Below are 27733 nucleotides of genomic sequence, written 5' to 3'. Positions count from 1 at the left end.
GTTATTCTTTCTTCTTACATTTTTCATTTCAGATGCAACTCGTATCAGCTTAAAGCATGGTTCTGTGGTAAACTTGTGTCCTACCTGCAACTATTCAACTATAAACATTAGTCATTTGAAAAGGCATATGCTTACTCATAGTGGAGAGCGACCATTTAAATGCAATACAGGGTGCGGAGAAAGTTCCCACAATTTTATTAGATATTTCAATAGGCTGTAACGAGCACATAATTCAACAAATCAACAAGTTAAAGCAATAAAAACTCTTTATTGAAACAATAATAATAACATTAAACAAAAAAAAAAATATAACAATTGTTCGAATTTGGCTCCTTTAGCTTCAATACATTTACGGAGTCGCAGTCTGAAATTGCTGACGATGCTCGCGCACGCATCCACCGTTATCTCATTCCAGGAACGCCTCAGAGCGGTTTTGAGCATGTCAACCATGGCGTATCGTTTTCCCGATATTTTTCCTCCAAGATTGACCACACCGAGTAATCCATCGGATTGAGGTCTGGTGAGTTCGGGAGCCAAACATCCTTGCCCCAAAATCTTGGGAACAGATCTTCGCAGATGGCAATCGTCAATCGGGCCGAATGCGCAGGAGCCCAGTCTTGTTGGAGTGTAAGTCCATCTTGGCCAAAGTATTCTGTTGCCCATGGCCGCAGTACATCACATAGAACCCGCTGCTGATAACTCGCAGCATTAATTTGGACGTTTCTATCAATGAAAACAAGCCGCGTCTTCCCAGTGGCAAAAATGCCAGCCCAGACCATTACGGAGGCTGGAAAGTGACTGTGTCCGATGATTTTTGCAGCAGCGGTTTTCTTCTGACCCTTCTTAAGCAGTTGGCGATGATTTTAACGGTTATGTGTGGGCTCGATGGTGAAGATCTTCTCATCGTTAAAGATAACCTTCGAAAGGCGAGCACCAGCAGTCAAGCGAAAAATCCGTCGAGCTGTTATCAATCTTTTCTGCTTCATTGTGTCATTGAGGAAGTGGAGGCGATTGATCTTGTAAGAACGAAGTCCCAACTTGTTTTTCACGATGGTTCGGACGCTTTTTTCGCTGATCTCCAGTTCTTTGGCCATCCTTCGCATTGAGCGCTCCGGATTGCGACGAATGTGACAGCGGATCTTCTGCACATTCGCTGGAGTCGTTGCAGTGGTTTGACAACCACTCCATGGACGGTCGGCAGTCCCTCAAGTGTCCTTGTAGCGTTTCACAGCATCAAAGACTGTTTTACTCTTGAATCCAGTCGTTCGAACAATATCGGCTGTTTTCATTTCTCTCTTGTGTAATTCACCGACAGTAACACGCACATTTTCACGATTCATAGCTCACTAACTCAATGAACTAACAAAGAACAAATGATTAAACCTCAAATACTTTTAATGCCAATAAACAATATTTGCCAAATAAATCGCCATCATACGATTTTAACGCCAAAAAAACGTTTTAAACAAAATTGTGGGAACTTTCTCCGCACCCTGTAGATGCCCAAAGACATTCAGACAGAATGAACATCTCAAAACTCATTTAATTACACATTTGGTTAAATGTGCCATTTCTTGTACAATATGCGGCTTAAATTATTACTCAGAGTATGATCTGAAATCTCATGTATTAAATGATCACCCCTAATCGAAGGAATAATTTTCATTATACAGGGTGGTTAAAATTAAACGCACGGTACTCAGAGGCTCATGGCTCCGGTTCTACTAAAGGGATCCGAATGAAATTTAAAATATACATTATGTAGAACATGCGCTCGAGGTTTTTGCAAAAAAAAAAAAGTTTAAATTTCTCGCCAATAGATGGTGCTGTACTGCGAAAACCATATGCAAATGAATAGCAACAGTATTCTGTGTATAAAACAGAGATGCATGATTGAAAGGAAACATTCGTCCGCAGTTAACATGCCGCTTAACAAGAAGGAATGCGCACTGATCGTAAAACTTTTATCAGAATGAGAGCAATGCTTCGTCAGCTCTCCGTTCTTATCGGCGGATGAAAAACTTAAGAAGAGGCCCCATGTCCAGCAGTGCCGTTAAATGCATGATTCGGAAATTTGAAGAAACCGGTTCCCTAGATGTTGCTCCAAGAAGAGGACGATGTGCAACACAGCCAGCGACTGTAGAAGAAGTTGCAATTGCAACAGCTGCTGCAGCTGCAAGGTCTTCCAATGCGTCTGTAATTGGTCGCTTAATAGCACGAACACTGAATATTCTATGGGCAACTGTGCATATGATTTTACGCAAAATTTTGAAGCTCTACCCCTACAAGATGCATTTCGTGCAACAGTTGAAACCTCATGTATTTTGCCTTGTGTTTTCTGGCGAAGATGGAAGTGGATGACAACTGAGCGTTGCATATCTTATGGACAGACAAGGCTCATTTTTAATTTAGATGGTGCTGTCAACACCCAGAACTGCCGCATATGGGGTTCCACCAATCCTCATGCAATACAACAGCAGCCGCTACATTCCCCATACGTCACCGCATGGTATGGCTTCACTGCGAACTTCATTTTGGGTCCGGACTTCTTTGAGAAAGTTAGAGGGAACGGGTTTGTTCAGTGTACCGTCACCAGTGACCGCTACGCTAGACTCTTGGAAGAACATGTTGTCCCGGCGTTAAGGCAACGAGGCTGTTTGGCCACCAGTCTTAATTCAAGATGGAGTAACTGCTCATACGGCACGATGTGCGAATACTGATTCAAGCTCACTTCCCTGATGAACGCGTCATATCGCGGACTTTCCCAATTACCTGTCCAGCAAGGTCACCAGATCTAAACCCTTGCGACTTCTGGCTGTGGGGTTTTCTCAAAGATCGCGTCTATCAAGGAAGTGTAACTAATGAAGCACAGTTGAAAGCGTCTATCGTACGCCACGTCTCACTAATTCATCCCTATATGTTGCATGCGGTCGTTGAACACTTGATTGTACGCTTTCAGCATATTGTTGACCGGCAGGGTATGCACGTAGAGCATACGTGTGTGTAACTCAATAAACCTTCTTTTATTCTTTGAATTTTTAGTGTTATCTTTCTTCTTACGTCATTACAGCGCCATCTATTGGCGAGAAATTTAAACTTTTTTTTGCAAAAACCTCGAGCGCATGTTCTACATAACGTATATTTAAAATTTCATTCGGATCCGTTCAGTAGAACCGGAGCTATGAGCCTCTGAGTACTGTGCGTTTAATTTTAACCACCCTGTACTTTACTTCATCCCCTTGATTTTCACCTAATGGTTAGTTATTATTTTGGCCTTAAATTTGTAAAAGATACCTAATTCAAGGATTAAAACTTAAATTTTCCTTAAAGTCCTAAACTAAATTTGTAATCAGATTTCCATGCTCTTTAAGATCATTCTTGTATTAATTTTACTGTTGTTTCAATATTGATTCAATATAGTTTTACAATACATTGCAAATATTTCATGTTTGGGGGCAAAAGTTTTAACTAGGACCTTAAATATATTATTAGAATGAAGTATAAAATAAAATAAAAAATTTAAAAGTAACTTAAAAGGAAGTAATAAGCATTGTTTTTTTGAAAAATTCAGTTTTTATAATCATCTCACATCAAGTGACGGAAAAATATGCTTTTGTGTATAATCTGGGCTTTTTTTTTTTTTTTTTTTTTGATAACTAACAAGATTTTCGGTGCTTAAACGCACTTTGGGAAAATTCCTGACCTGAATTACAAAGTTTCGAATTGCCAAGCAAGCAAAAAATCACCAGCAAAAATATATGCTTATTTTTACCAAACAGTCAGTAGTCACTTTTTTCTTTAATGTTTTGACTTGTATAAATTTTGTAGCTCTGATTGCATAGGTATTCTTTGATACTTTAAGCATACTTCAGCTTTATTACTATGCATACTACCATGAATAAAGTGATGTTTCAATTTGTTGATGTTTTTATTTTTATTTTAGGATATTTCAGCTTACATCAGAATGTGAAATTTAAAGGTCTTTTGTCACTGAATACGTGTTCTTTCTGTTGTTATTCCACTATTGATAAAAGCAATTTTAAAAGGCACTTGCTTGTTCATACCGGTAAACGACCATTTAAATGTAAACTGTGTGATAAAGCATTCAGACAGTTAGCACATCTGAAGAGCCATTCAATTAGCCAACACATTTTGTGACAAGACATACAAGCAAAAGTATGATTTATGATTACACTGACATTTTGTGTATGATCCTGAAGCAGTGTACGTAAGATGTTGTATTGTGGTGATGTTTTCCTTAATAATAAATATTTTGTAATTTTCATAAGTAAAGCAGTTATTAATTTTTTTGTTATCAACATTTACGTTTGCACTGCTATATTAAGAGAGAGATTTCATTAATGAAAGCATTAATGTAATTTCATTACTGTAATTGGTAAATTGATTAAATTTCGAGTTAATATATTTTATATTCAAGTGTAACTTTTGCAAAATAGATAATACTTATGACATTTTTTGTTGAAAATATGTTTGTAGTAAATATGTTTTAACAATTTTAAGGCATTTAGTTGATTTTTTTGGTTTCTAATTAAGTATTTGAACTTTTTAACAAAATGCCTTTGCTTTTGCTTATAAACCTTTTTGCTTATAAGTAAAACTAACTATTTTATTGCACTGCATTTAATTGCCACTTAAAGGTCCCTATAATGTGCTCTTACATGTTGTATCTCATGCTTATTTTCTTAAGTAATTATGCTTGCATGTTTATTTTTTATTAATTATTCTATTGGTTCTAAATTATCGTTGATTATTTTTATGTTTTACTTAAAATAACTTTTAACATTTTTAATTTTATTTTCTTTTTCTTATTTTATTATCTTATAGATAAGTTAGCAAGTTTGCTTATGATTTGCAGATATTGTTTTCTAAAATATGTATTTTTTTTTTCATTTATTTGTGTAACCTTTTTGAAAACACCTTTTAAACGTGTATGAGATAGGCTGTTTACAATTAATAAATTAAATAGTTTTGATTAAAATCATTAACTTACTTCATATAATGTATATGTTTATTGTTTGTATAATAGAAATCCCATTTTTGCTCTCAGCGTTATATAATCCTTTATAATTTAAATGTCTAGCTGAATGCCTCTGCAGTGAAGGTAAATGAAAATTTATTGTTTTAATTGTATAACTTTAATTTAACATAACATTTTTGTGCATGTTAAATGTTCCGTATTTGGCTTATTCATGCTTTTTTGATAAACTATTAACAAAGTTTAAAGATGATCCTTTATTTTAAATGAAAAAAACTAGTTACATTTTACTTTTTGAATGAATCAGTATTTATTGAAAATGCTAAATAATAGTACTTACTGGCTGTCCAATGCTGTTTTTTTATTTTTCATAATTCCATTGACTTTTAAGCATGTGTCTTTTTCTTCATATTGTAGGTTCAGGAAAACGATTAAAAGCATGCCATTTGTGTGCATACTCCACTAAAAGTATGTATCATCTAAAACGTCATATGATGTCACACACTGGAGATAAACCTTTTCTTTGCAGTCTTTGTGGCAAAGGATTTAACCGAAAAGAGCATCTCAAAAGACATCAAATAAATCATTGTTTTGCTCCAGCATATGGTGGAAGTGCAGCAACATATGTTGAAAGTAGGGGGGACGTAAGTTTTAGTTTAAAATAATAGGTACATGACGAATGATAAATTTATCAAGTATTTGGTTCAGTAATTATGTTTAATTGTTCTAGTGTACAAATATTTCAGTTTTACTTTATTTTTACTCATATATGACTTTTAAAAATGAATGTCAAGTTTATTTTTAAAAAAAGCTTAGTAAGCTGTATTTCATGAATGTCTTCTGTTTTGAAAATTTTATTTCAATTTGTCATAAGAAATAAAATTTTCAAAAATTCGTTTAACATTTATACTTGCACTACTCTTAGAGAAAAATCAATGTTTACTCTTGCAAAAGTAATCCATCATGTTGGATGTTTTTTCTGTAATGAAATTAACACTTCCGTAGCATAGCATGTAACTCTTGCTCATTCTATCTGTATCAAACACAGAAAATGCAAAGATGCAATGGTTTTGCCTGGATGTTTATCCTGTTAAAGGATTAGTATGACAGTAATGAATATTAAAGAAGAAAAAAAATCGTTGATAGAAAACTGCATCACATTCAAGGGAACATCTGTTTGACTATTCAGGTTTTTTTTTTTCAAACCAAAATGTTGCTATAAAATTTTTTTCATAGTCCAAAAACCTTTTTTTTCCCTCTGCGAATGCTTGAAGTTGCCTAGCAATCCTTATTTGTTTAGTTTGAGCCACAAAAAAGAAGGATGGATAAATTAGGAATACCAAAGTTTAAAAAATCCTCTTTTTCCCCCAAAATACAGTAAAATAATGTTTTTAGTACGGAAGTTTTCTCTTTCTGGAAATATTCATTTCTGTGCATGCTATAATCTCTCTTACAAAATTTGGTAAATATGTTTTGTAGAATTAGGAATACAAGTAAAAGATAAATAACAAAAGACAGTTTCTTATTCATTTTTCACTAACCAAAATAACCACTGAGCACAGTGACTTTGGTTCTAAAACGGTAGGAATTCTATTGCTTATTTGGTCTCTTGTAAAAATGTCAGATTTAAACCTGAGACATTAATGTTGTATGCATTTTCTCTTTTCAGATTTACATATTTTCTGTTTAGCACAAATTTCCCTGGCATTCTCATGCCTTGCTAATACTCATAGCATACTAAAAATTCTCTTTTATTGTTGGCAAAATAATCATCTTATTTTTTAAATTAGTGCTGCCCTGCTGCCTGATTGCAAAGTCGTACGTACGATTCCCTTGCCCAAGCATATTTAAAGCATGGGTGCCACATTTCCGCACGGAAAAAGGAATTCAGTTTTTTATAGATTTTTGTACGTCAATTAAAACCTTCTTTTCCTTTAATTTTAAGCCTAAGACAGAATCTAATAATATCCATCAGTAAAATAGATTTAGCATCTCTACTAAATTTTCTTTATAAGTAGTAATTATTTTAGTGCAGCATCCCTTCTAGTTCAGCAGCCATGGGACCAGCTCAATTAGGGATATCCAGAATCGGGCTGATTTTCAAATTGTAACAGAAAATTTTTAACTTGACAGTAAAAACTTACTAAACAATTGCCTTAAAAGGAGTTCTATAAAGTTTATAAACTTTCATGGAAGTAAATATTGCATGTACTTGGGTATAAGTTGAGCAGTTTAGTACAAAAAAAAAAAAAAAAAAAAGCAGGAATGAAAATTGAAGGATCGACTTATTTATGTGTGGCAGAATTAACGAATATTCTTCCCAAACAAACAAAAATCGGAACATTTTCCCTACTTGACTACTTTCAGTTTGACTTAGTACTACGGAAATCGATACTGACACTTCAGATATTTTTTTATACTTTTTGGCTATTGGTTAAAGAAATTTATTACATCCCAACTAAATGAGAAGTGACGGAAATACTGTATTCTGGGCTTGCAGTACATTAGCATATTTATATCTCCAAAAGTGCAGTAGCATCCTTTTGACATAATTTTTAAAATTTTCTCTCAATATTTAGCTAACTTCATGTTTTTAGGATAGTTAAATACTAGTTAAAGTTGTATTATAAAGGTTGATTTATATGATAAGAAATAACTTCAACTCTTTAAAAAAAATTTAACCTTATGAGGTACAGAACATAAGAGCTGAGTGCAAGTGGATTCCATTAAAGCCATGATCAGTCAGCTGGAAAAATACTCAACTATGTGAACTCAAGAAGCTACTATACCTCAAAAGGTTAAGTCATCAGCATAAATGTTCCTAATTTTGATGAGTGAAGGATGATAGTTAGGTAACTAAAGAAGCAAAATGTCCTTCAATGCTGAGCTTAGCTATCGGAAGTTGAAAAAAAATAAGAGTCATGGCTAAGTGGGAGTAATAGAATTATAGAAATGGTATTAATAACATAAATACAGCCCATGATGTATTTATATCTCCAAAAGTGCAGTAGCATCCTTTTGACATAATTTTTTAAATTTTCTCTCAATATTTAACTAACTTCATGTTTTTAGGATAGTTAAATACTAAAAGTAAGTGTATATAGCATTTGGATATCATTTATTAGAGCTTTTAGCAATAAATAGATACAATGCAAGGCCGTGTTAATTGCCAAAAAATAAAAATTCAGTCTTGCAACTTTTCCAGAGTGGCATCCATGTGTGAATAAATGAAAGCAATTTGATTTTTATGTGATAAAACTTTTCTGGTACTTAAATGCCCTTTTTCTTTTTATGAGATTTAAAGTATAGGCATAAACAATGAAGAAGAATAGGCAAATTCCTCTTCACCAGTGTTGTTTTTCTTGCATAGCTTTCTTATTTTTACTGTTTATTTATATGCAAAGCTCAATAAGAATATCTATTTTTCTGATATAACAGTCTGATTTTAACTACTGTTTTGAAATTTACAGCCAACACTTTTTGAAAATGAATTTACAAGCTTAAAATAAAATATTTTGTTAAACTTTGTCCCTATATATAATTGCTTTTCTCTTTCTTTGACTAGTATTGGAAAAAAAAAAAAACATTTTTTTGTTATTGATAATGTTTTGATATAACATGTGTACAATTAACAGTATTCTTGTACCAGGGGTAAATTGGTGCTGGAACACTGCTCTGATACTGCTTTTCTGGAACTATTAATTTTCATTTCACATGAATTGATCACAACTTGAGATTCAATTATTTCCCATTAGTCCAATACTGAAAAATTCAAATTCACCCCTGTCTTGTACATACCCTAAGAAGCAGCTCTAATTTTTGCACATTCTGTGTCTTGCAAAGCTTTGTATAGGTAGATAATGTAACAAAATTATTGATTGTGGTAAAACAATTATTGCACAGATTTTAAGTAGAATTTTACGAACTGTTATACGTAAAAACATTTTAAGCAAAGTTTTTTTGATATATATTCTGAAATGTTCAATGAATCTGTTTGGTATGCTTTATGATTGTTATATAAACTGAGAAAAAAAAATATTCAAGCAAGATTGTTTTTATTTCTTTCTCTTTGAAGTTTTCAGTTGCATATGAAAAGTCATTCTTAAGTTGTGTAAAACACTTGTGCTTTCCTTACTCCTGTGCACAAATTGTAGCAGGCTTAATTGCAGAATTTAGTTCCTTTTTTTTAAATTCTGAATTATATTTTATTATTTTTCTATTGTGTTTTATATTTATCTTAAAAAATATATATTTCTAAAACTTTTCATGAGTTTTAAGAAATCTATTCTGCATTTTCATTAATTTTCTATTTTATATGTTTATGTGTTTTTCTTAAAATTTTTATTGCATTATAACTGCAGAACAAGTAGCCATAACTTGTTCTAAAGTATCTTTTGTGATTTTAGTACAGTAAAAATAGGGGTCGGGCCCAAACATCCAAAAAAAAAGCTAAACCTGGTGCAAATTGTTTATTACCTTCCCAATAAGAACAGGTAAAAAGTCCCACCCCATTGTGCGTCGGGTTTTGGAATGGGGGGCATCTAAAAATTGCTGTTTTGGGTATTTTTCCAGAATTTTTAGAGTAAATTTAAAGTGAGAATATTATTTTATATTAAAATTAAAAGCATGAAATTAAAGGTGTTTGACCCCCTAAGAGGGATGACATAACCCACCAATGCTACAGAGCCCCCCTATCCCCGTAAAACGAAGCAGCACCCCCGAACCCCCCTCCATACATTTCATACGGAAACATTATTTTCTGCTAAGGTAAAGTTAGAAATCAAGTGTGTCCATCCTCAAAGAGCGATGGTGCAACTCCTCTCAAAGCTACAGCCCCCCCCCCTCCGCCAAATAAAATAAAAACTCCCCCCTCCCCTTTTATTTCAAGTAGAAGTATTATTTCATTCAAATCTAAAATGCATTAAATCAGTTCTGTACACCCCATAAGAACAGTAGCTCATCTACCAAAATAAAATTATATACTAAAATATTATCCCCCCTCCCCCACCTCCTTTGATGGTGCACATTTGATTAAATGGCCAGAAAAATTATGCTGAGCTGTTTTTTGCTTTCAAATGATTTCTCCTAAGCTTGTAACAAAAAGTCTTCGTTATCAAGATGGTTTTTGGAATCTAGATCCTCAGCAAAATCGTTATTGTTGCAGCTATGTCTAACACAGTTTGTGCATATAATTGAGCCCTTCAGTCCACTTTCAGACTTTTCAAACATTCACTATATCCAATGAACCCCTCAGAGCAAGCACAAGATTTGACACGCAGAAAGACTTCTAGAGCAGAAGGCTTGGCTGTTGTAATAGACGCAGATTATATTTCTGTGGTGCTTTCTTTGCACCCATCAAAAATGACACTAGCTTTCCCATACTTACAAGTGACCTATACACTGCATTGCTGGCATATTTCCTTGAAGCTTACATATCATTATCAAAAATATAATCAAGCAGGTATCTTCCATCTATTACATGTGAGGCAGTGAGAAGCAAAGGGATGTAAGTGGCAAAATTAAAAATTTGGAGATAACCAGTATAAATGGTTGGTGAACCTCTCCTTTATCTTGGGGCAAGAAATAATACTAGTAGACCTGGTAGTTGCTTCTATACAGCATGATTTAGAAAAGAAAATCAATGAAAGCCTACCTAGACTTTTATCTTTAAACATGTTTTATTCAAAACTTGAAAATGTCCACTTACATCCCTTTGCCTTCTCACTGCCTCATATATGACACCAGCTGTTAGTTCTGTGATGTTGGATGAACCTTTTGCTTCAGATAATAGCACTTTAACGATACAGGATTTCTTTCCTTCTGAAACCAGGTTCATCGAATACTGATGGAGGATCAGCGCATAACTCGTACCAGAAGTTTTTAGCAATTTGTTATTCCATCTTTACTGTTCATACCATTCGGTGTAAAAGATGGTTTGGGATTACACATCTTTACAGATAGTAACTACTCTCGTCACAGAAACTAAAGACATAACTGCTTACCTCCTTTACAAAGAAATGCTACAAAATTGTTTGCCTTCAATTTCCTTTGATGTTACTACCAGAACGTTAAAGGTCTCATCGCAACTCACCTTATCATCAACGAGCAATACCACTACCAACTTGAGAGGGAAGAAACTTCTGGGGGCTTTAGAAACGGATTGTGATTTCGAAACTGGGAGACAAAAAGGTGTAAATATTTAGCATTCTATTGTTGTATTGCTCATTGCTCTCATCAAGACTTGTTCTATCGTTGAATCACTACAGGTTCTAGACCACCTAGATACCTCACTGCTTTAGATCTTTGGATAGCTGATGTTTGATATGATCAAATTTTTTTTATCGCATAATGTACTGAAAAGTTTCAGATACTGTTGCAAGTATATGTCCGCATATTTAGCATAATTCACATAACCAGCTGTGTAAAAGAGAGGTAGCTTGGTGTTTGCAAATGAGAACCCCCACCAACTTAGAGGGTGCAGAATTGCAGCATTGTCCGTCTCACTATTGGCAATTCCGGTTTGTCTCACCCTTACGGTGATGGCAAAAGATTGTAGAAAAGTTGAAGTAAGTTAATCAAGAAGAAGTAGGGAAACTTTGGTCAAATTGGACTTTTTTTATGCTGCACAGGAATTTTGTTTTCCAGCGCTCTAAACAGTTTAATAACTCCAGTCACAAATAATTTGGTTACTGAGCTTGCTTAGATCTTTTAGAATTATCATTCTGACATTACCATATCATTGTGAGGCATTTTGTACTTCGGAAAAGTTTAAGTCGGGGAAATTTTTTGGTAAACTTCAGTGCAATAGTTGATTTTAGAATGTAAATTCAGGGTTACCCCCCCCCCCCTTCAAAGCGATGGCGTACCCCTTAAGTGTGACGGAGTACCCATCCAGAATAAAAGTCCTCAAAAAAGAAAGAAATACCCCTTGAAAAAACTGCCTTAAAAATTCCAATGACGCAAAGCTGCTCCATGGACTCCCCATCCCCCCCCGCCTGTGCACCCCTGTTAATTATAATTTTTTTCTGTGAGAGTTTATTGTTTTACTATTATAGAGTGGTTTCTGCGAGGTTTGAGAATTTTTTTTAAGTAATAGAAATTATTTTTATTTAAATAGAGGATTATTTCGTCCCCCCCCCCCTTCCCCCCAAAACCCGATGCGCAAAGTGCTGGGACTTTTTACCCCTTCTTGCTGGAAGGCAGTTGCAACAAGTTTCACCTTTTTTTTTTGGATGTTTGGGTTTGGCCATTTTTTGGCCTAATTTTACTGTACTATTTATACTGTATAAGATTTTCTAGTGTTGCGTTTTTCATTATAAATGTGCCATTTCATCATTTTTGTAATGTTTACAACTTAGTTGTGATTTTTACAAATGCAAGTTCTTTTTCTTTGTGTTGCCCTTTTTTTATTATAAATGTGACATTTCATCATTTTTGTTGTATTGTATACGATTGACTTGTGATGTTAAGGCTTTTCTTCTCATGTTGCCTTTTTTAAATTATAAACATGCCATTTCATGTGTTCATCTTTGTAGTGTTGTTTACAATTTACTTGTGATTTTTTTCAAATGTAAGGCTTTTTCAATGCCAGTAGTTCAGCAAATAAAAATATAATAACGAATAAAGTGGTATATTGTATTTTTTGCTCATAAGTTTATTTAAAAAGTCTTTGTAATGTTTTTTACCCTTTTGACATGTATTGTACCCTTTCCATTAATTGAGTCATAAGATTTAGAATTTTAGCTATCGTTTAAAATCGGTGTGTTAATTGAAATTACTTCGATATATTATTCATTTTTATGTATCTACTTTTAAATATTTAGTAAGCATGTAAAAAGTTGCCCATGGAACATTAGATAAAATTTTAGATTAAATTACTGAAATTTTTATTTGTGACTTTCATAAGACAAGCTAAGAGAACAAGAGTTGTTATTAATAATTAACTGATTATGGCATAAGATTTTAGAAATTGTTTAAGCCTCATTTAGATTGCTTAAGTTAATGTATGGTTCCAAATGTTATCAAACAACAGCATTTTGATTATTTTTCAAAAATCGAATTAAAAAAAAAACAGTAGTATGTAAAGGGCTTAGAATATACTTTGTAGCTAAACTGTTAAAGCTTGAATGATGCTTGAATTATTTTGCCAGTAGGATTTTAGCAAATAAACATTTATTACATTCCATAAACTCTGTCTTGTAAAATAAAAAAACAAGTACCTATACAAGCACATTTTGATTTTATCCCTGAATTCAGTGACTCTATTGATCCAATCTCTTAATCTTAATGTTTGGAAATGTTTAAAAACATAACTGTCCCAAACCTTGGTTTATGAAATATTGAATTTTGATATTTTATTTTTTATACTCACAATGTTGAATTTTATTTAACTTCAATTATCAAAAGATGCCAAGTTGAAATCCCAGATTTAAATTTATAGGCTACACCAGGGTTTTTATGCAAATTCATAAATAAGGGATGCAACGGAGACAGAACTTCAGGTCCTTTTTTTGTCTGAAGATGCAAATTTATTTGATTGGTCAATTTCTAAAACCAGTTTTTTTTTTCATGTGTAGGGGTTTACATGATTGCATAATACCACATGCTAAGATTGGCAATCTGATTGCCAAAGTTTTTGGAAGTGAAACCCCCCCCCCCCCACACACCCATTAACCCCCTTGCCATCACTGCTTCAGAAGCAAAGTAATATTTGTGAAACATTGTCTAACCCTCACAAAATTGCTTGATAGTTTTTCTTGCAGTCGCCTACTTAATTTAGGAATATCATGATGTTAAAGTCCTTGAATGGTATTGAGAAAAATATCACATACAAGACTTGTTACTATATTGCATAGGGAAAGAAGAGTTAAATGATTATGCAAGCCCATAACAAAATCAACAATAATGAAGCATTTGCTAAAAATAGCGATGTTTGTTTGTTGATATTTGTTATTTATTGTCCTAATATTGTGTCCAGGGCCATATACAATAGGGGGTATTAGGGTTCACCCCCCCCCCCCCGAAAGGTTTGGTTTGACAGTTAAATGCTCGTATTTTTTTTAATTTCTAAAAAATATTGTTCCAAAACTCAAATTTCTTTCATATGTATATTAATTGCATAAAACGCTTTCATAAAAGACAACCCGACGACTTGAACATTAGCACAACTTTCTTTATAGTTTGTAAGCTCCGCATGGAAGTTTTTAAACCCTCCTCCAAATTATTTTCTGGTTACGGCCCTGATTGTGTCGTAAATTTTTCTAAATCTCTGCTCCAATCCTTGATGTCATGTTAATGAGTAGGACATGTACATCCAAAATTGATAGTAAGTATATACTGATTATAACCTTAATTTTGTATTTAATGTGTTAAGTAGGTAGAATTTGTTATGCTAGTTTTCCAGACTGTTTGTATTGATAAAAATATAATTTATAAAGTATATTGATAAAAATAAAAGTTGTATTATAAAGGTTGATTTATATGATAAAGAAATAACTTCAACTCTTTAAAAAAAAATTTAACCTTATGAGGTACAGAACATAAGAGCTGAGTGCAAGTGGATTCCATTGAAGCCATGATCAGTCAGCTGGAAAAATACTCAACTATGTGAACTCAAGAAGCTACTATACCTCAAAAGGTTAAGTCATCAGCATAAATGTTCCTAATTTTGATGAGTGAAGGATGATAGTTAGGTAACTAAAGAAGCAAAATGTCCTTCAATGCTGAGCTTAGCTATCGGAAGTTGAAAAAAATAAGAGTCATGGCTAAGTGGGAGTAATAGAATTATAGAAATGGTATTCATAACATAAATACAGCCCATGATGTATTTATATCTCCAAAAGTGCAGTAGCATCCTTTTGACATAATTTTTTAAATTTTCTCTCAATATTTAACTAACTTCATGTTTTTAGGATAGTTAAATACTAAAAGTAAGTGTATATAGCATTTGGATATTATTTATTAGAGCTTTTAGCAATAAATAGATACAATGCAAGACCATGTTTATTGCCAAAAAATAAAAATTCAGTCTTTCAAATTTTCCAGAGTGGCATCCATGTGTAAATATATGAAGGCAATTTGATTTTTATGTGATAAAACTTTTCTGGTACTTAAATGCCCTTTTTCTTTTTATGAGATTTAAAGTATAGGCAGAAACAATGAAGAAGAATAGGCACATTCCTCTTCACCAGTGTTGTTTTTCTTGCATAGCTTTCTTATTTTTATTGTTTATTTATGTGCAAAGCTCAATAAGAATATCGATTTTTCTGATATAACAGTCTGATTTTAACTACTGTTTTGAAATTTACAGCCAACACTTTTTGAAAATGAATTTACAAGCTTAAAATAAAATATTTTGTTAAACTTTGTCCTTATATATAATTGCTTTTCTCTTTCTTTGACTAGTATTGGACAAAAAACATTTTTTTGTTATTGATAATGTTTTGATATAACATGTGTACAATTAACAGTATTCTTTATCCAGGGGTAAATTGGTGCTGGAACACTGCTCTGGTACTGCTTTTCTTGAACTATTAATTTCCATTTCACATTTCCATTCACACTTAATATGATGTAATATTTAGTTATGAGAAGGGATAATTATGGAAACTCTTGAATGTGTCGCTATTGTTATTGCATAATCAGTAATAATGACCAAAAGATTGATATTCTTGAACTGTTGATATCAGCCATAGTGATGATCCATGCAATGGGCATCATACTTTGCATGGTAATTTTAATGATTTGTGGTAGAATGGTCAATAATAATTTTATTTATTTATTTTTTATGTCGATTACAGGTACTTTCGCCTTATTTCATGATTTCTCTCACTTTTGAAGTTCAGTGTGGGGAAAGAACTTTATCTTTAGAGAGATCTTTATTTATTTCCTTTTTGTGTTTGATAGTAATAAGTAGAGCATTCATTGGCATAAATATATACAGTTAAATTTCAAATCCGCAATGCTTGGGACCAAGGTCTTTGCAGATTTTAGATTTTGTGAATTTTCCGTCATTGGTTAGTTGTAATGTTACATTTCAAAAGTATCATTGTTTTCAAAGAGACTGTTATGCATAATAAGATATTTATTTTCCTAAAAACAAGCTGTTTTAAGGAGTTTTATGTGTTTGAATTCATGTCCTTTTTAATTTTAACAAATTTTAAGGCAGTTCTTGTTAGTGTGAGGCTTCTGCCAACTATTCATGTTTTTATTCCAAAAGTTTAAGTATTGTTGAGGTAAGATTTAGGTATTTTGCATGTTTTTATTTTCGACTCATATAGTCTCTAACCCATAAATTCATATATTCTCAGATAAAGTTAAAAAATTAGAAACAGTCTTTAAAATAAGTTATCTATTAACCCTTTTGAGAACTTCGATTATCTGAAAATTTATAAATAGTGCGCTAGACGCATTACTGACAATCAAGAGGTTAAAATGTGTACCAAAAATAAGCTTGTAAATTGTGAAAGCTTGTCGTGTGGTTGCAGCAAATCTTAGCATAAATATAATTCTAATGAATTTTAATTCAAATTATAATTATGTAAATTAAACTTTAAAGCAAAAAGCTTTCTTATTGTTATTTTCATCTCTAATTCCTGTGTAAATTTTATTGTTTACATCTCAAAACTTGAGCAGATTTAAGAGAGTTAACTAGTTATTGAGTATTTGTTTCATTGTTAATGCTGGTGATAGTATTTACAAAAAATACTTCATTATTGTGAGCTTTATGGGTGAGTATATCAAAAACAGTCTTCTTCATGTCTCCACGTTGGCTGCTTTGTGATTTAAACAATTTTGAAAGGAGTCCTTTACAAAGCAGTAAACAAACAACCTCGTTTATCCAGACTAACTAGAGCCAAAGGCAATCCAGGTAACCAAAAATCAGGACAGTATGGGTAATAAGTAAATCCTTAAATAAGTAGGCATCCATTCATTATGACACCAAAAAAAACCATGTTTTATAAAAAGAAAAAAATATGCATAGAATTGTTTGCAAGACATAAAAATATGTAAAAAAAAATCCACATTTCTTGGCAAAGACTTTGTCTATTGTCTGCTGTTTCAAATATGTCGCATTTGAATGAAGCCTGTTTCAGTAAATGCTTTATCATTAACAGACCAAAATAAAAAGCAGATGTTCAGTGTACCAGGGTTCGTAGGCTCCTTCAAAATTCCTCCCAATGCTCTTTCATTCAGGAAATTTTTTTGAGGGCCGTTCAAACTCTTTCATTTTGGTTTTAACTCCTTTTTTTTGCTCAAGACTATAATTTTTCCTCTATGACAGTGACTTAAAATACTTTGATCGACAATTTAACATCATCACAAGGGCAAAGGTAAAAGGATAATTTTGCTCTATAATAAATTTTTATTTTTTTATATTTTGATGTGATTTACAAATTGAGCTTAGAAGTTGTAAAAGTTGACGGTGAAAATACTATTAGACGACATTTCGTAAGTGAAGCAAAATAGCTTGACTATTTTTTCAAATTTTATGATTTTTCCTTTTTGTTTTGCTATAAAATTTTTTAAAAAGCTTTCAGTTTGATCTGGATAAATGAGGGCCGGATGAACGAGATTCTGCTGCATTAGTTCTGTATTTTATATTGCTTAAATCTATCAAAATATTACTCTCGCACATGTACCCACAGTATTTAAAATGAACCAAAAAGGCTTCTGCAGACAGGGGCGTAGCTAAGGGGGGGGTTTTGGGGACAAACCCCCCCCTGAAAAGTTAGTCTCAAAAAAAAGAGAAAAAGAAGAGAGAAGAAAACGAAAGAAAAAAAAGAAGAAAAGGAAAAAATTCCAAGCGATTATATATATATATATATATATATATATATATATATATATATATTTATATATATATATATATATATATATATATATATATATATATATATATATATATATATATATATATACATACATACATATATATATATCTATATATCTATATATACATACATACATACATACATATATATATATATATATATATATATATATATAAAAAAGAAGTAACCCCCCCCGAAAGTCGGGTCTAGCTACGCCACTGTCTGCAGAGACAATTATTGAATGTGTACATTTTATTTTGGGAAATTATTATTATTATTATTTTTTTTTTAAATGGCAGAGAACTGAATAAATGCTAACAAAAACAAAAGTAACTGAAAACGAAGAACAGGATAAAGAAAAGTCATTGTTTCATTTGACTTCTTTGCTTCCCAGTACCGTTCAACGAAGGAAGTGCTCTGCAGTAGAAATATGGTGGTTGTTAATGATGATGAAATCCCTGGAAAGGGTAGAGTAGGGATCCTCATAGATACTAATTTTATAAAGGTGCCCAGCTAGGCAGTCATATTGTACGGAAAGTCTAAACATAGCAACCGCATCATGGGGGAACCATTTAGGTATGTTCTGCCAACTCTCCCATTTTTGGACCTTTCTCCTGGTTTTACGTTTAAGTATATATTTCTCCCATTTTACTTTAGGTTTTTACTTTATCATCAGATTTTTGTAATTTTTTGAGGTTTTTGTTTGTAAAGTCAAAGATGTACTTCTGAAACTTAATAAATGGCAATACCAAACCTTCTTAACCCCTTAAAGATACAATGACACCATATATCTGTACTGTATTTCGTCTACACAGGTAAAAACAGGCTTATGCAATTTTAGTGCATTTCATGTAATTGAACTGCAATGTTTTGATATCTGTTTCTGGTTTGTCCTATGTCTGATAGTTTTCTTTTATACACTAAGCAAAGTTTATGATGCTAAAATACAAAGCTATTTTTATCAGCACCTCCCCCCCCCCCCAAAAAAAAAATCAAATATAAGCGATTTTTTTCTATTTAAGGTATACTGGAAAATTCTGTGGGAACTTTTTTCTTGAGTATTTACTTGATTTTCTCATGTTTTTTACATTTTGTTTTTACAAGTTCTGTTCATATTGAACTTTTTAAAAACTCCACAAATTTAATCCGGGTAAATGAGATTCTACTTTAATTTGAAGAAAAAAGGTATAAATTACATTCCAGATGTAAAATATTTCAAATGTATTATTTAAATTTTGATGAGTACTGTTGGTCCTTTTAAAATAATAGGTTTGCATTTGCTATTTATGTCAGACTATTGTTGTACAATGCACTTCTTTACTGTACTACATTTATAGTAAGACTATATCAAGATGACAAAACTATAACAAACTAAATGGTGTGAAGCAGTATAACTCGGAGGATGAATCTTTCCATCAGTGTCAGTATAAATACTTTTTATTTTATTATCTGATTCCTAAAAATATTTATATCCTATTCTTTTTTAAAATCTTATTGCTAGCTGTGGCATCAGTTTTAATTTTCTCAGAATAAACGATATTGATCAGGAAAATTTGCTCTTAAAATTGAAAAAATAAAAAGGAAACTAGAAAGTTTATCTGTTGTAAAATATTTTATTGCAATACAAATAAAGTATATTGGAAGGAAAAATAATTATTTCTTTTTGCCTGTATCTCGTCAATACTTTTTCTTAATTTTACTTTATTTACTTATTTTCATTTCAGAGCTATCTTTGGTGAGAATTGACTTCTTCACTATTTTTCTTATTGATAATTATGCTGGAATGTGTCATGCCCTTCTCGCTTCAAAAATTTTTAATTGATCAAGTATTTTTATTATAAGTTAGCTTGAATAAATTAGTGTCAATTAAAATGCATGAATTTTAATATTATATGAATTTAAAAAATGTTTTTAATAAATATGTAATCAAAATAATGTATGCATGTTTTAAAGTGAGAAGCATTACATATTTTCTATGCAATTTTGAATATAAAATTCAGTCACAAAATTGGTTTTATTTAGTTTATACATCAATGCAAATATAATCATTTGCAAATAACATCAATGTTTCCCCTATTTTATTGTATTGTTTCAGTCATGGTCACTTTGGTGTTTGTTATAGTGCATGTTGTCTCTGTTTCTTGTTGAATATGTTTTTAATGAAAATAATCTTTTAAAATATTATTTAAGTAGCTCAGTAATTAATGAACACTTCAATGGTTTAACTTAAATTTGCCCTTTTTTTATGTATACTAAGTTTTTAAATATTTACTTTGTGTTTATTCTGTGTAGAAAGTAATTTGTTCAAAATTAAAATTATTCTATTTTTAAAAACAATAATTTTGTTTAGTATTTATCTAGTAGATATTTTAAAGTTCAACTTTGATTTTATTGTTAGATTTATTGTAAGTCATTTTTCACAAGCATTTAAACAAAATGTTTTACATACCTTTTGTGGCTTTTTAAGCACATGAAAGAGTACAAATTGATTATTTTTAAATTGTCCGCTTAAAAATACAAAAATTACTAATACCTTTGTCTAGCAAAGTGTCGGCGACCTGTTTAATTTCAATTCTTAGAAAAAACTGAAGACAGGATCTTGCTAAGGTGTTCTTAATGTTGTGAGGTGAAAATTTTAAGAAGCCAGAAATAATGGGGAAAATTACTCTCTGGCAGAGCTTCAAAAGCCAAATTCAAATGTGACCAGCAGCACAGGCTCTGTTCCCAGCTAAGCTGGTCCTAGTCAGTTTATTAGTCTTCAATGAAGATCAATGGCACTCTTAAAGCTATCCACCCCCCTTGCTCATTACCGCCTCTTCCAGTAAGCTGTTCCAAGTGCCCACGGCCCATCTAAAGTAGTAATTTTTCCTAATTTCCAGGTTAGCCTGAGATTTGATTAGCTTAAAACAATGACCCCTTATCCTGCTTTCCGTGCAAAAATTTAATCCATTAACATCTTCCATTTTGATAAATTTAAACAACTGAATCATGTCCTCTCTGACTCTTCTTTGCTCCAGGCTATGCATATTAAGCTTTTTAAGTCTGGTATCATAATCTGAATTTGAAAGTGCTCTTATTAGTCTAGTAGTCCTTTTTTGAACCTTTTCCAATGAAGAAATATCTTTCCTGAGATAAGGAGACCAAAACTGAACAGAATACCCTAAATTAAGATCTTACCAAAGTTCTATATAAAGGCGGAAGAACCTTCTTAGATTTGTTTGAAGTACAGTGGAGTCTCGAAAATTCAAGGTAATTGGAGCTCTCCTCACCTTGGATTGCTGAAAATTTATATTCTTAAAATATTTCCACATTTAAAATTTACACAACTCTGAAGACTTAAGGTGGAGCACCTTTTCCTTCCTTGCATCAAGAAAAGGAACTATTGTCTTCAAGAAAAAAATTATCAATCAAACTTCAACATAAATTTCCTTTTAATTGCTTTTAGACCAATTTTAATCTAATTTTTTCTCTATATGCATTTATATGTGCAGGGCAACCAAAACATAATCAACCTCTCAATGTATTGAATGTAGTCAGTAAGTTTTCCAGCAGCAAAATATTTCTATTTTCAAATTTTAATAAAAATCAAATTTTAGCTATTAAAAAAGTTAACTTAAAATATAATTGAAGCAACTTGGATCCTCATTCCTCAAATGAAGAACCTCAAACCTTCGAGACTCTACTGTGGATCTATTGATAAGCCCAAGCATTCTGTTGGCTTTATTACCTGCAATGCTGCACTGTTGACTAAACTTGAAATTCTGAGTTTTCCAGCCAGATCAAGAATATTTTCTGACTGACTAATGACCAAACCCTGTAAATAATAAGTTGTATGCTTATTTCCATTACTTAAATGTAGTACTTGACATTTCCCTACATTAACTGCCATACCCCACTTATCCACCAACCTGAGCTGCACTTTGAGCTTTGTGAGTCCTGATAAAAAAAAGTCAAGCCTTATACATTTTCAAAATACCATATTACATATTAATTCATCTCAAATGTAATTTTCTTCTAATAAATTCAATTTTTAGTTTTTTTATTAACTGTCAAGCTTGAAATTCAGTTATTAATTTAAGCTCAATTTAACAAAAAAAAATATTTTTATATTAAAAATAATTAGTTACATTTCACACTTTTAAAATGTTACTTTTTTCTTGTTGTTGGAATAACATGTATTTAATTAACAAATGTTTCATATTTAATAGGTTTTTCCTTTTTTGAAACCTTTGACTATGATGGATCTAACAATGAAGTAAGTCACAACACATCTTCTGATGAAGCAGTTCGATCCTTTAAATGCTTGATATGTACTAAAGCATTCAAGCTGAAACACCACCTGAAATGCCACATGCTTGTTCATACCAAAGAACGGCCTTTTAAATGTACTTTATGTGATAAGAGTTTCCAACGAAGTTCCAATTTAAAGTATCACATAGCTACACACTCAAGTGGATAAAGGGATATGTTTTAGTTTGTAATACTAACTTATATGTTGTAGATTTAATGTATCAGTTATTAAATTTCATTCCTTATTTATGTCTTATAAATTTTGAATTTCTGGTACGTGTATTTGAACTCTTGAGCAGACATACAGTTGACACTGGTTAACATAGCGTACTTAAACTAATAACAGGCTTGAAGGCTTGGTGTGAAGTAGAGTAACGAGTATGAACTATGTAAAAGTCTTAACTTTAGTTATAACATACTTCTGAGCTTTGAACAAAAAGTTTAATTTCAAATGCCATCCGCTATTTATTTCCAAGTCGGTATATTCTTTTAATCGTTTGTTCCAATGAAACAATTTACATGACCATTGAGTAGTGAATCCCATCAGTTATTGTTCAGTATATATTAATATACAGTTGAATCTGTCTATCTCGAATGTCAAGGGTTCAGAAAAAAAATTCAAGCTATGGAAGTTCTGATTTTTGCATTTAAATCTAGCGACTATGAGTTGTTCAAGCAATGCGCACAGTCACTGAACTGAATAAAAGTATAATATACAAAAAATAAAATAAATGATTTAATGCAATACCACAATACCATAATATATACTTCAATGAAAAAAAAATCTGTTAGCAAAGTTTGATGATTGACAGTTTTTGTTCCATCTGCAGTTTTTAATTTTGCAATCGCTGCTAATTCTGCTTTTAATTTTTTCCCTCTACTACCCGCCCCCTAGTCTATCACTCACCCGTGTTTGCTTTGCAGGAGAAATAATAGCACCATGTGTCCAGTTTATCAACTTAAAGTGACATGTTTCATCTCTCCCTCCCCTCGTAGTATTGTGGGCCAGTCAGTGTTTGCATCTTGCATTCGCTCTCTCCCTCCCCTCCCTGACCAATTCTAGGTATTGTCCTCAATTATTTCTTATTTTAGGCTAATCTCTTGTCTACTTTTGTTCTTTAAACTGTGAAAAGAAAACAAGACATGCAGTTTTTCAAGATACACAGGTTTCGAGATTGACAGGTTCGACTGTATATGAAATTAAGTCTAACTGTCTGGTCAGGAGATGACACTTGGCCACGCCTCTTTTCAGAAGCATCCATTTTCGTAAAAGTGCTTATCGTAGAGAAAAAGTGAAATTCAGAACAGCAAAATTAGGCTTGTAAAAAAGAACTTAAAGCTTGTAATTTTTACTTTTTTGTCACGTTAAACATTTCAACAATCATCAAACTTGAGAAAACATCAACTCCAATCAGTAAACAATTTAACTCAAGATAAGTACAATCTTCCTTTTGGATGAACATTAATTGTATTTTATACAAAATTAAGTCTTTTACTGGTATTTTGTCTTTGTGACATCGTTTGTGGTGAGCAGTGTTTGTAAAGTAGGAACTCCCTGAAATAAGTTGTGATTTTTCAAAAGAGTTTGACTAAGTGGCAATGATTCTGAAAGAGTATAGAACAAAAACCAGATTGCACCTGAGACATGTTTCTAATTTTCAAAACCGTTTCTCTGCTTGTAGGTATAAATCCATAAAATTATTACCTTTTTGTGCTGTAATTAAGTCATCATTGGTTGCTGCAAGAAGTGAAAAACTTTTAAGCTAGATGAAAAAATGTTCAATTGTTGTGCAGTTTGTGATCATTGGTTCAAGAGTTTCAACAGGATAAGCTATTCCATGCAAAGCCTATCCTTGATTTTTTTTTCTTTTTTTTTCTTTTGTGCTAAACACCTTACCGTTCAAGTTTGTTTCTTGGAGGACTTCTAAGGGTGACTACCTTGTATTTACACCTTGAATAAAACTCCATCAAGCAACTTGGTGAGGATCAGATGACTTGTTGCAGTAAGTATCTTGCTCTAAAATTTCTTACTGCGACAACTACAGCAGAATCAAAATATTGAAGATGGTCAAACAGTTTTTGCCTCACCTTTTATGCACTATTATTATGTGTTACATGTTACAATTTGTTAGTAATATTGCAAAACTTCGGTAACATTAATGAATTTCCATCCTGCTATGGTCTTATATCTGGTGTCAACTGTATCTATCTTATGTGACTATGATGTATAGCTCTGGCGTTCGTCATAATTGTATGTTTCTCGAACAGATTTTGAAGTTTTTTCAATTGTAAGTTATGAGAAGAAAATCATTGTAATAATTAACCCAATATGACGTTGGTATATGTACTACTACTACTGCATAATGTATGTATAGAGATGCAAATAATTTTCTGAGCTGCTTTGTTAACCTTGAATTATTTTATGTGGGGTATTAGCAATCATATTAGATTTTCAAAACTTAATACAAATATGAAAAATACTTTGTCAGGATATGTGAGTTTACTGTTTAAGGCATATGTTTCTGGCTTTCTTTACTTGTGTAATGTGTATCTAAGCACAAGATGAATTTTGGCAAGCATGTCCATGTACATGATGATGCTCGTTGAAGCTCTGGAATGTGGTTTTGAAATTTATTGAACATTGCAGGTAATGATATGAAAGGAACTATCTACTAATAACTTAGAAGGTAACTTTTTCAGGAGCATTGTTTATTTATATGTTTGTAATATGTTTTGGGGTGCACTATTTCAAATTTGAGGATTCTTTTGCAATTCTCCTACAGCATATTGTTATGTAGTTGACCCATTTCAGTGCTTGTAAGTTATAAAAATCATTACTGTGCTGGTAGGTTTGTGACTCCTTGCTAAAACACTCATTCACAAATTATTTATCTTTTCTAAACTTGTAAGCAAAAGAAAGTTACCATTCTTAACTTTTAATGAAGCAATTTATTTGCTTAGTAAACATAATTTGTGCATCTCTCAACTGTAATAACTAATGAGTATTAGTCAATAAAGTACGTTTTGGTCATAAGTGATGTGTGTTCGTGATTGCTGTTCTTACATTGGCTCTCAGTTGGATACAACAGATTTTTTTTTTTTTGAGAACAAACATATTTTTTAAATTTTTTGAAACTTCCAACAGTATTTTTCTTAATTAGGCTAAAGTATAGATAATAATATAAAAAAGAGTTTTAAGAAATTTTAAAAAAACATAAAAAAAGTGATGAAACCAGACTCATCAGTCGTAATTTCATCCAATGGCAGAAAACCAAAAAATTAAAGCTACAAACTAAGAGATAAAATGCTTAGGTCCCAAATACTTAATAGTCTAATTATGGAGAAGTACCTATTGCATGCTAAACTGTAAGCTATAAATGAGATTTTAAACCTAAAACTAAGAGCAGGGGCTTCGTCTAAATTTTCTGAAGCCAAAAGGTTATCATTCATAATTCTCCACAGGATGGCCTGCTGCATGCATATCTGGCCTTAAAACCCTGATATTAAAAAACCAAAATCATATTCAACATAGCCTAAATTCTTTTGAGGTAGAGTTAAAATAAAAATATAATTACACAATTAAAAATCCAAAAACTAAAAATCATAGTTCCAAAAACGTTCCAAGTCTGCCTGTGCAACAAAAATTCAAATGGCAACATCAATAACTGGCCTACGCCACCTGATTCCTCACTGTGTAGGGAAAACCCCCTACTTTTTATAATTTTCTTTTGCAAGGTAAAACAAACTTGTTTTGTTAGTTTTTAAAACTTTACCATTATTTTATAAGCACCCTATATCCCTAAAGTATTACTTAAAATAAAGAATAACTAAGAGCATATTCAAAAGCAACTGGTGTAATTTGTAAAATTCAATATAAATTAGCATGATAAATGTTTAATTTAAACAAAGGAAAATAATTTTGAATCTTCAGTAATGCATCATACATTCAAAACTCAATTGTATTTTTAAAACTTTTAATACTGCTATTGTGCATGATCAGGGATGAGAAACTTTATACTTGGCAGTGCGAGTAAATTTTAAAATCAGTTTATTTTTTGAATTGAGATATAAATTGCTACTGTGATATTTGGCCACATAAAACAAGAAATAGCTACAAACAAGTAATCCACTCAGACTAATAAAAGAAAAGATATAAATCAATTCTGAACAACAAAAATGAAACTAACATTCAGATATTAAATTTGGAAAACTCAAAATTTGATTCATTTGACACACCTCAGTTGCAAAGTACTCTGCAGTTTGGTGACAATTGATTTTTCGATTCTTTTTATTTTTTATAGCTTATTTTGAGATTTTTGGTCTTTATTCAGGTCTTATGATTTGTCGAAAACATTTTAGAGAATTCTAAATATTTATTTATAGCTTTATAAATAATAATAATAAATGAAGCCAAAAGCTTTTTTAATTTTACAGGGCTCGTACGCTCCTTCAAAACTCCAATACTCCTTCATTTAGGAATTTTTTTTTGAAGGTCCCTTCAAACTCTTTCATTTTTAGTTCAACACCACATAATCTTCCTCTATGACAGTAACTTAAAATACTTTGATCGACAACTAACGTCACAACAAGGGCAATTTTAATGTAGTAATTGTGTGCATTAATTTTTTTCAGAAAGTTGTGATTTACAAATTAATCATAGTTAAATCATAAAATTTGAAGGTGAAAATTTTATTAGAAGACTAAGACATTTCATAAGTAAAGTAAAACATGTTGGTGATTGGCTTTTTTTTTTTTTTTCAACTTTTATGATTACTGTTTTTCCCTCCTCCAAACTCTCAGCAGCAAAAGTCAGGTTGTCTAATTATTATTTAAATATTTAAACATATAAGTATATGTACTATATTAAGTGATTGGGTTAAAAAAACAATTGTTTAATAAATCAAAGTTATGATATTGTAAAATAAAAAGGGTCATCCACAAGTGATGTCATGCCTTGAGGAGGAGACGGGCTTATGAAATTGTTACAAGGGGAAGAGAGATGGTGACAAAAAGTGACATCACACAGTTATTGTAACAATATGTTTATACAAAAATTGAAAAGTGACCTAAAGTTTGACACTTTTTGATAAAAGGGAAGGGGTTAAATTTGTTGGAGAAAAGTGTGACATTATTTGATGACAGCCCGTTAGTACTCCTCCAAAATCTCATTTTACTCCTTCATCTTTCTAAAATTGAGTACAAACCCTGTTTTAGGCTATAAATATTGCATCTTCTAGGCTTGAATAAGATACAGTCAACTCTCGTTAACTCGAAGACCCAAGGGACCGGCTAAAATGTTTGAGGTTTGGGAAATTTTCACAACAGTCTCAAGAGTTTGAGACGCAATGGAAACTTTGAGATGAAGGAATATTCGAGTTATCAAAATTTGACTGTATTTTATGCTTCACTTTGAATCACATCTAAATTCTTCTTACTAAAGATATTTTAAAAGAATTTTATGTAAATTTAAGAATGTAAAAAATGTTTTTATTAAAGTTTAATTATTAAAATTTGATTTTTAAATTTAAAGCATTCTTTTGCTAAGAAGACTTGTAAGGATTTTCTTGGTCATAAAAATCTGACTTGTGATAAAAGTACAGAAATGCACTTACTT

General features: G+C 31.8%; 1 protein-coding gene across 1 annotated transcript; it reads left to right on the top strand.

Moving 5' to 3' along the window:
* Window positions 1-2357: 2357 nt before the first annotated feature.
* Window positions 2358-22288, top strand: LOC129223156 (zinc finger protein 257-like). Its single transcript, XM_054857724.1, has 3 exons — window positions 2358-2685; window positions 5414-5629; window positions 22038-22288. Exons 1-3 carry the CDS (start codon window positions 2358-2360, stop codon window positions 22286-22288), a joined length of 795 nt encoding a protein of 264 aa, XP_054713699.1.
* Window positions 22289-27733: the final 5445 nt, after the last annotated feature.

This window comes from Uloborus diversus, chromosome 5, assembly GCF_026930045.1.
Source record: "Uloborus diversus isolate 005 chromosome 5, Udiv.v.3.1, whole genome shotgun sequence".
Lineage (NCBI taxonomy): Eukaryota > Metazoa > Arthropoda > Arachnida > Araneae > Uloboridae > Uloborus > Uloborus diversus.
The sequence above is the reverse complement of the archived record's forward strand: the minus strand, read 5'-3'. Positions and strand labels throughout refer to the sequence as shown.

Coding starts and splice junctions, on each gene's coding strand:
- LOC129223156 (XM_054857724.1), top strand. CDS start 2,358: ATGACAACTGAGCGTTGCATATCTTATGGACAGACAAGGCTCATTTTT. Junction 2,686..5,413: donor CAGTCTTAATTCAAGATGGA/GTAACTGCTCAT, acceptor TTCATATTGTAG/GTTCAGGAAAACGATTAAAA. Junction 5,630..22,037: donor TGCAGCAACATATGTTGAAA/GTAGGGGGGACG, acceptor CATATTTAATAG/GTTTTTCCTTTTTTGAAACC.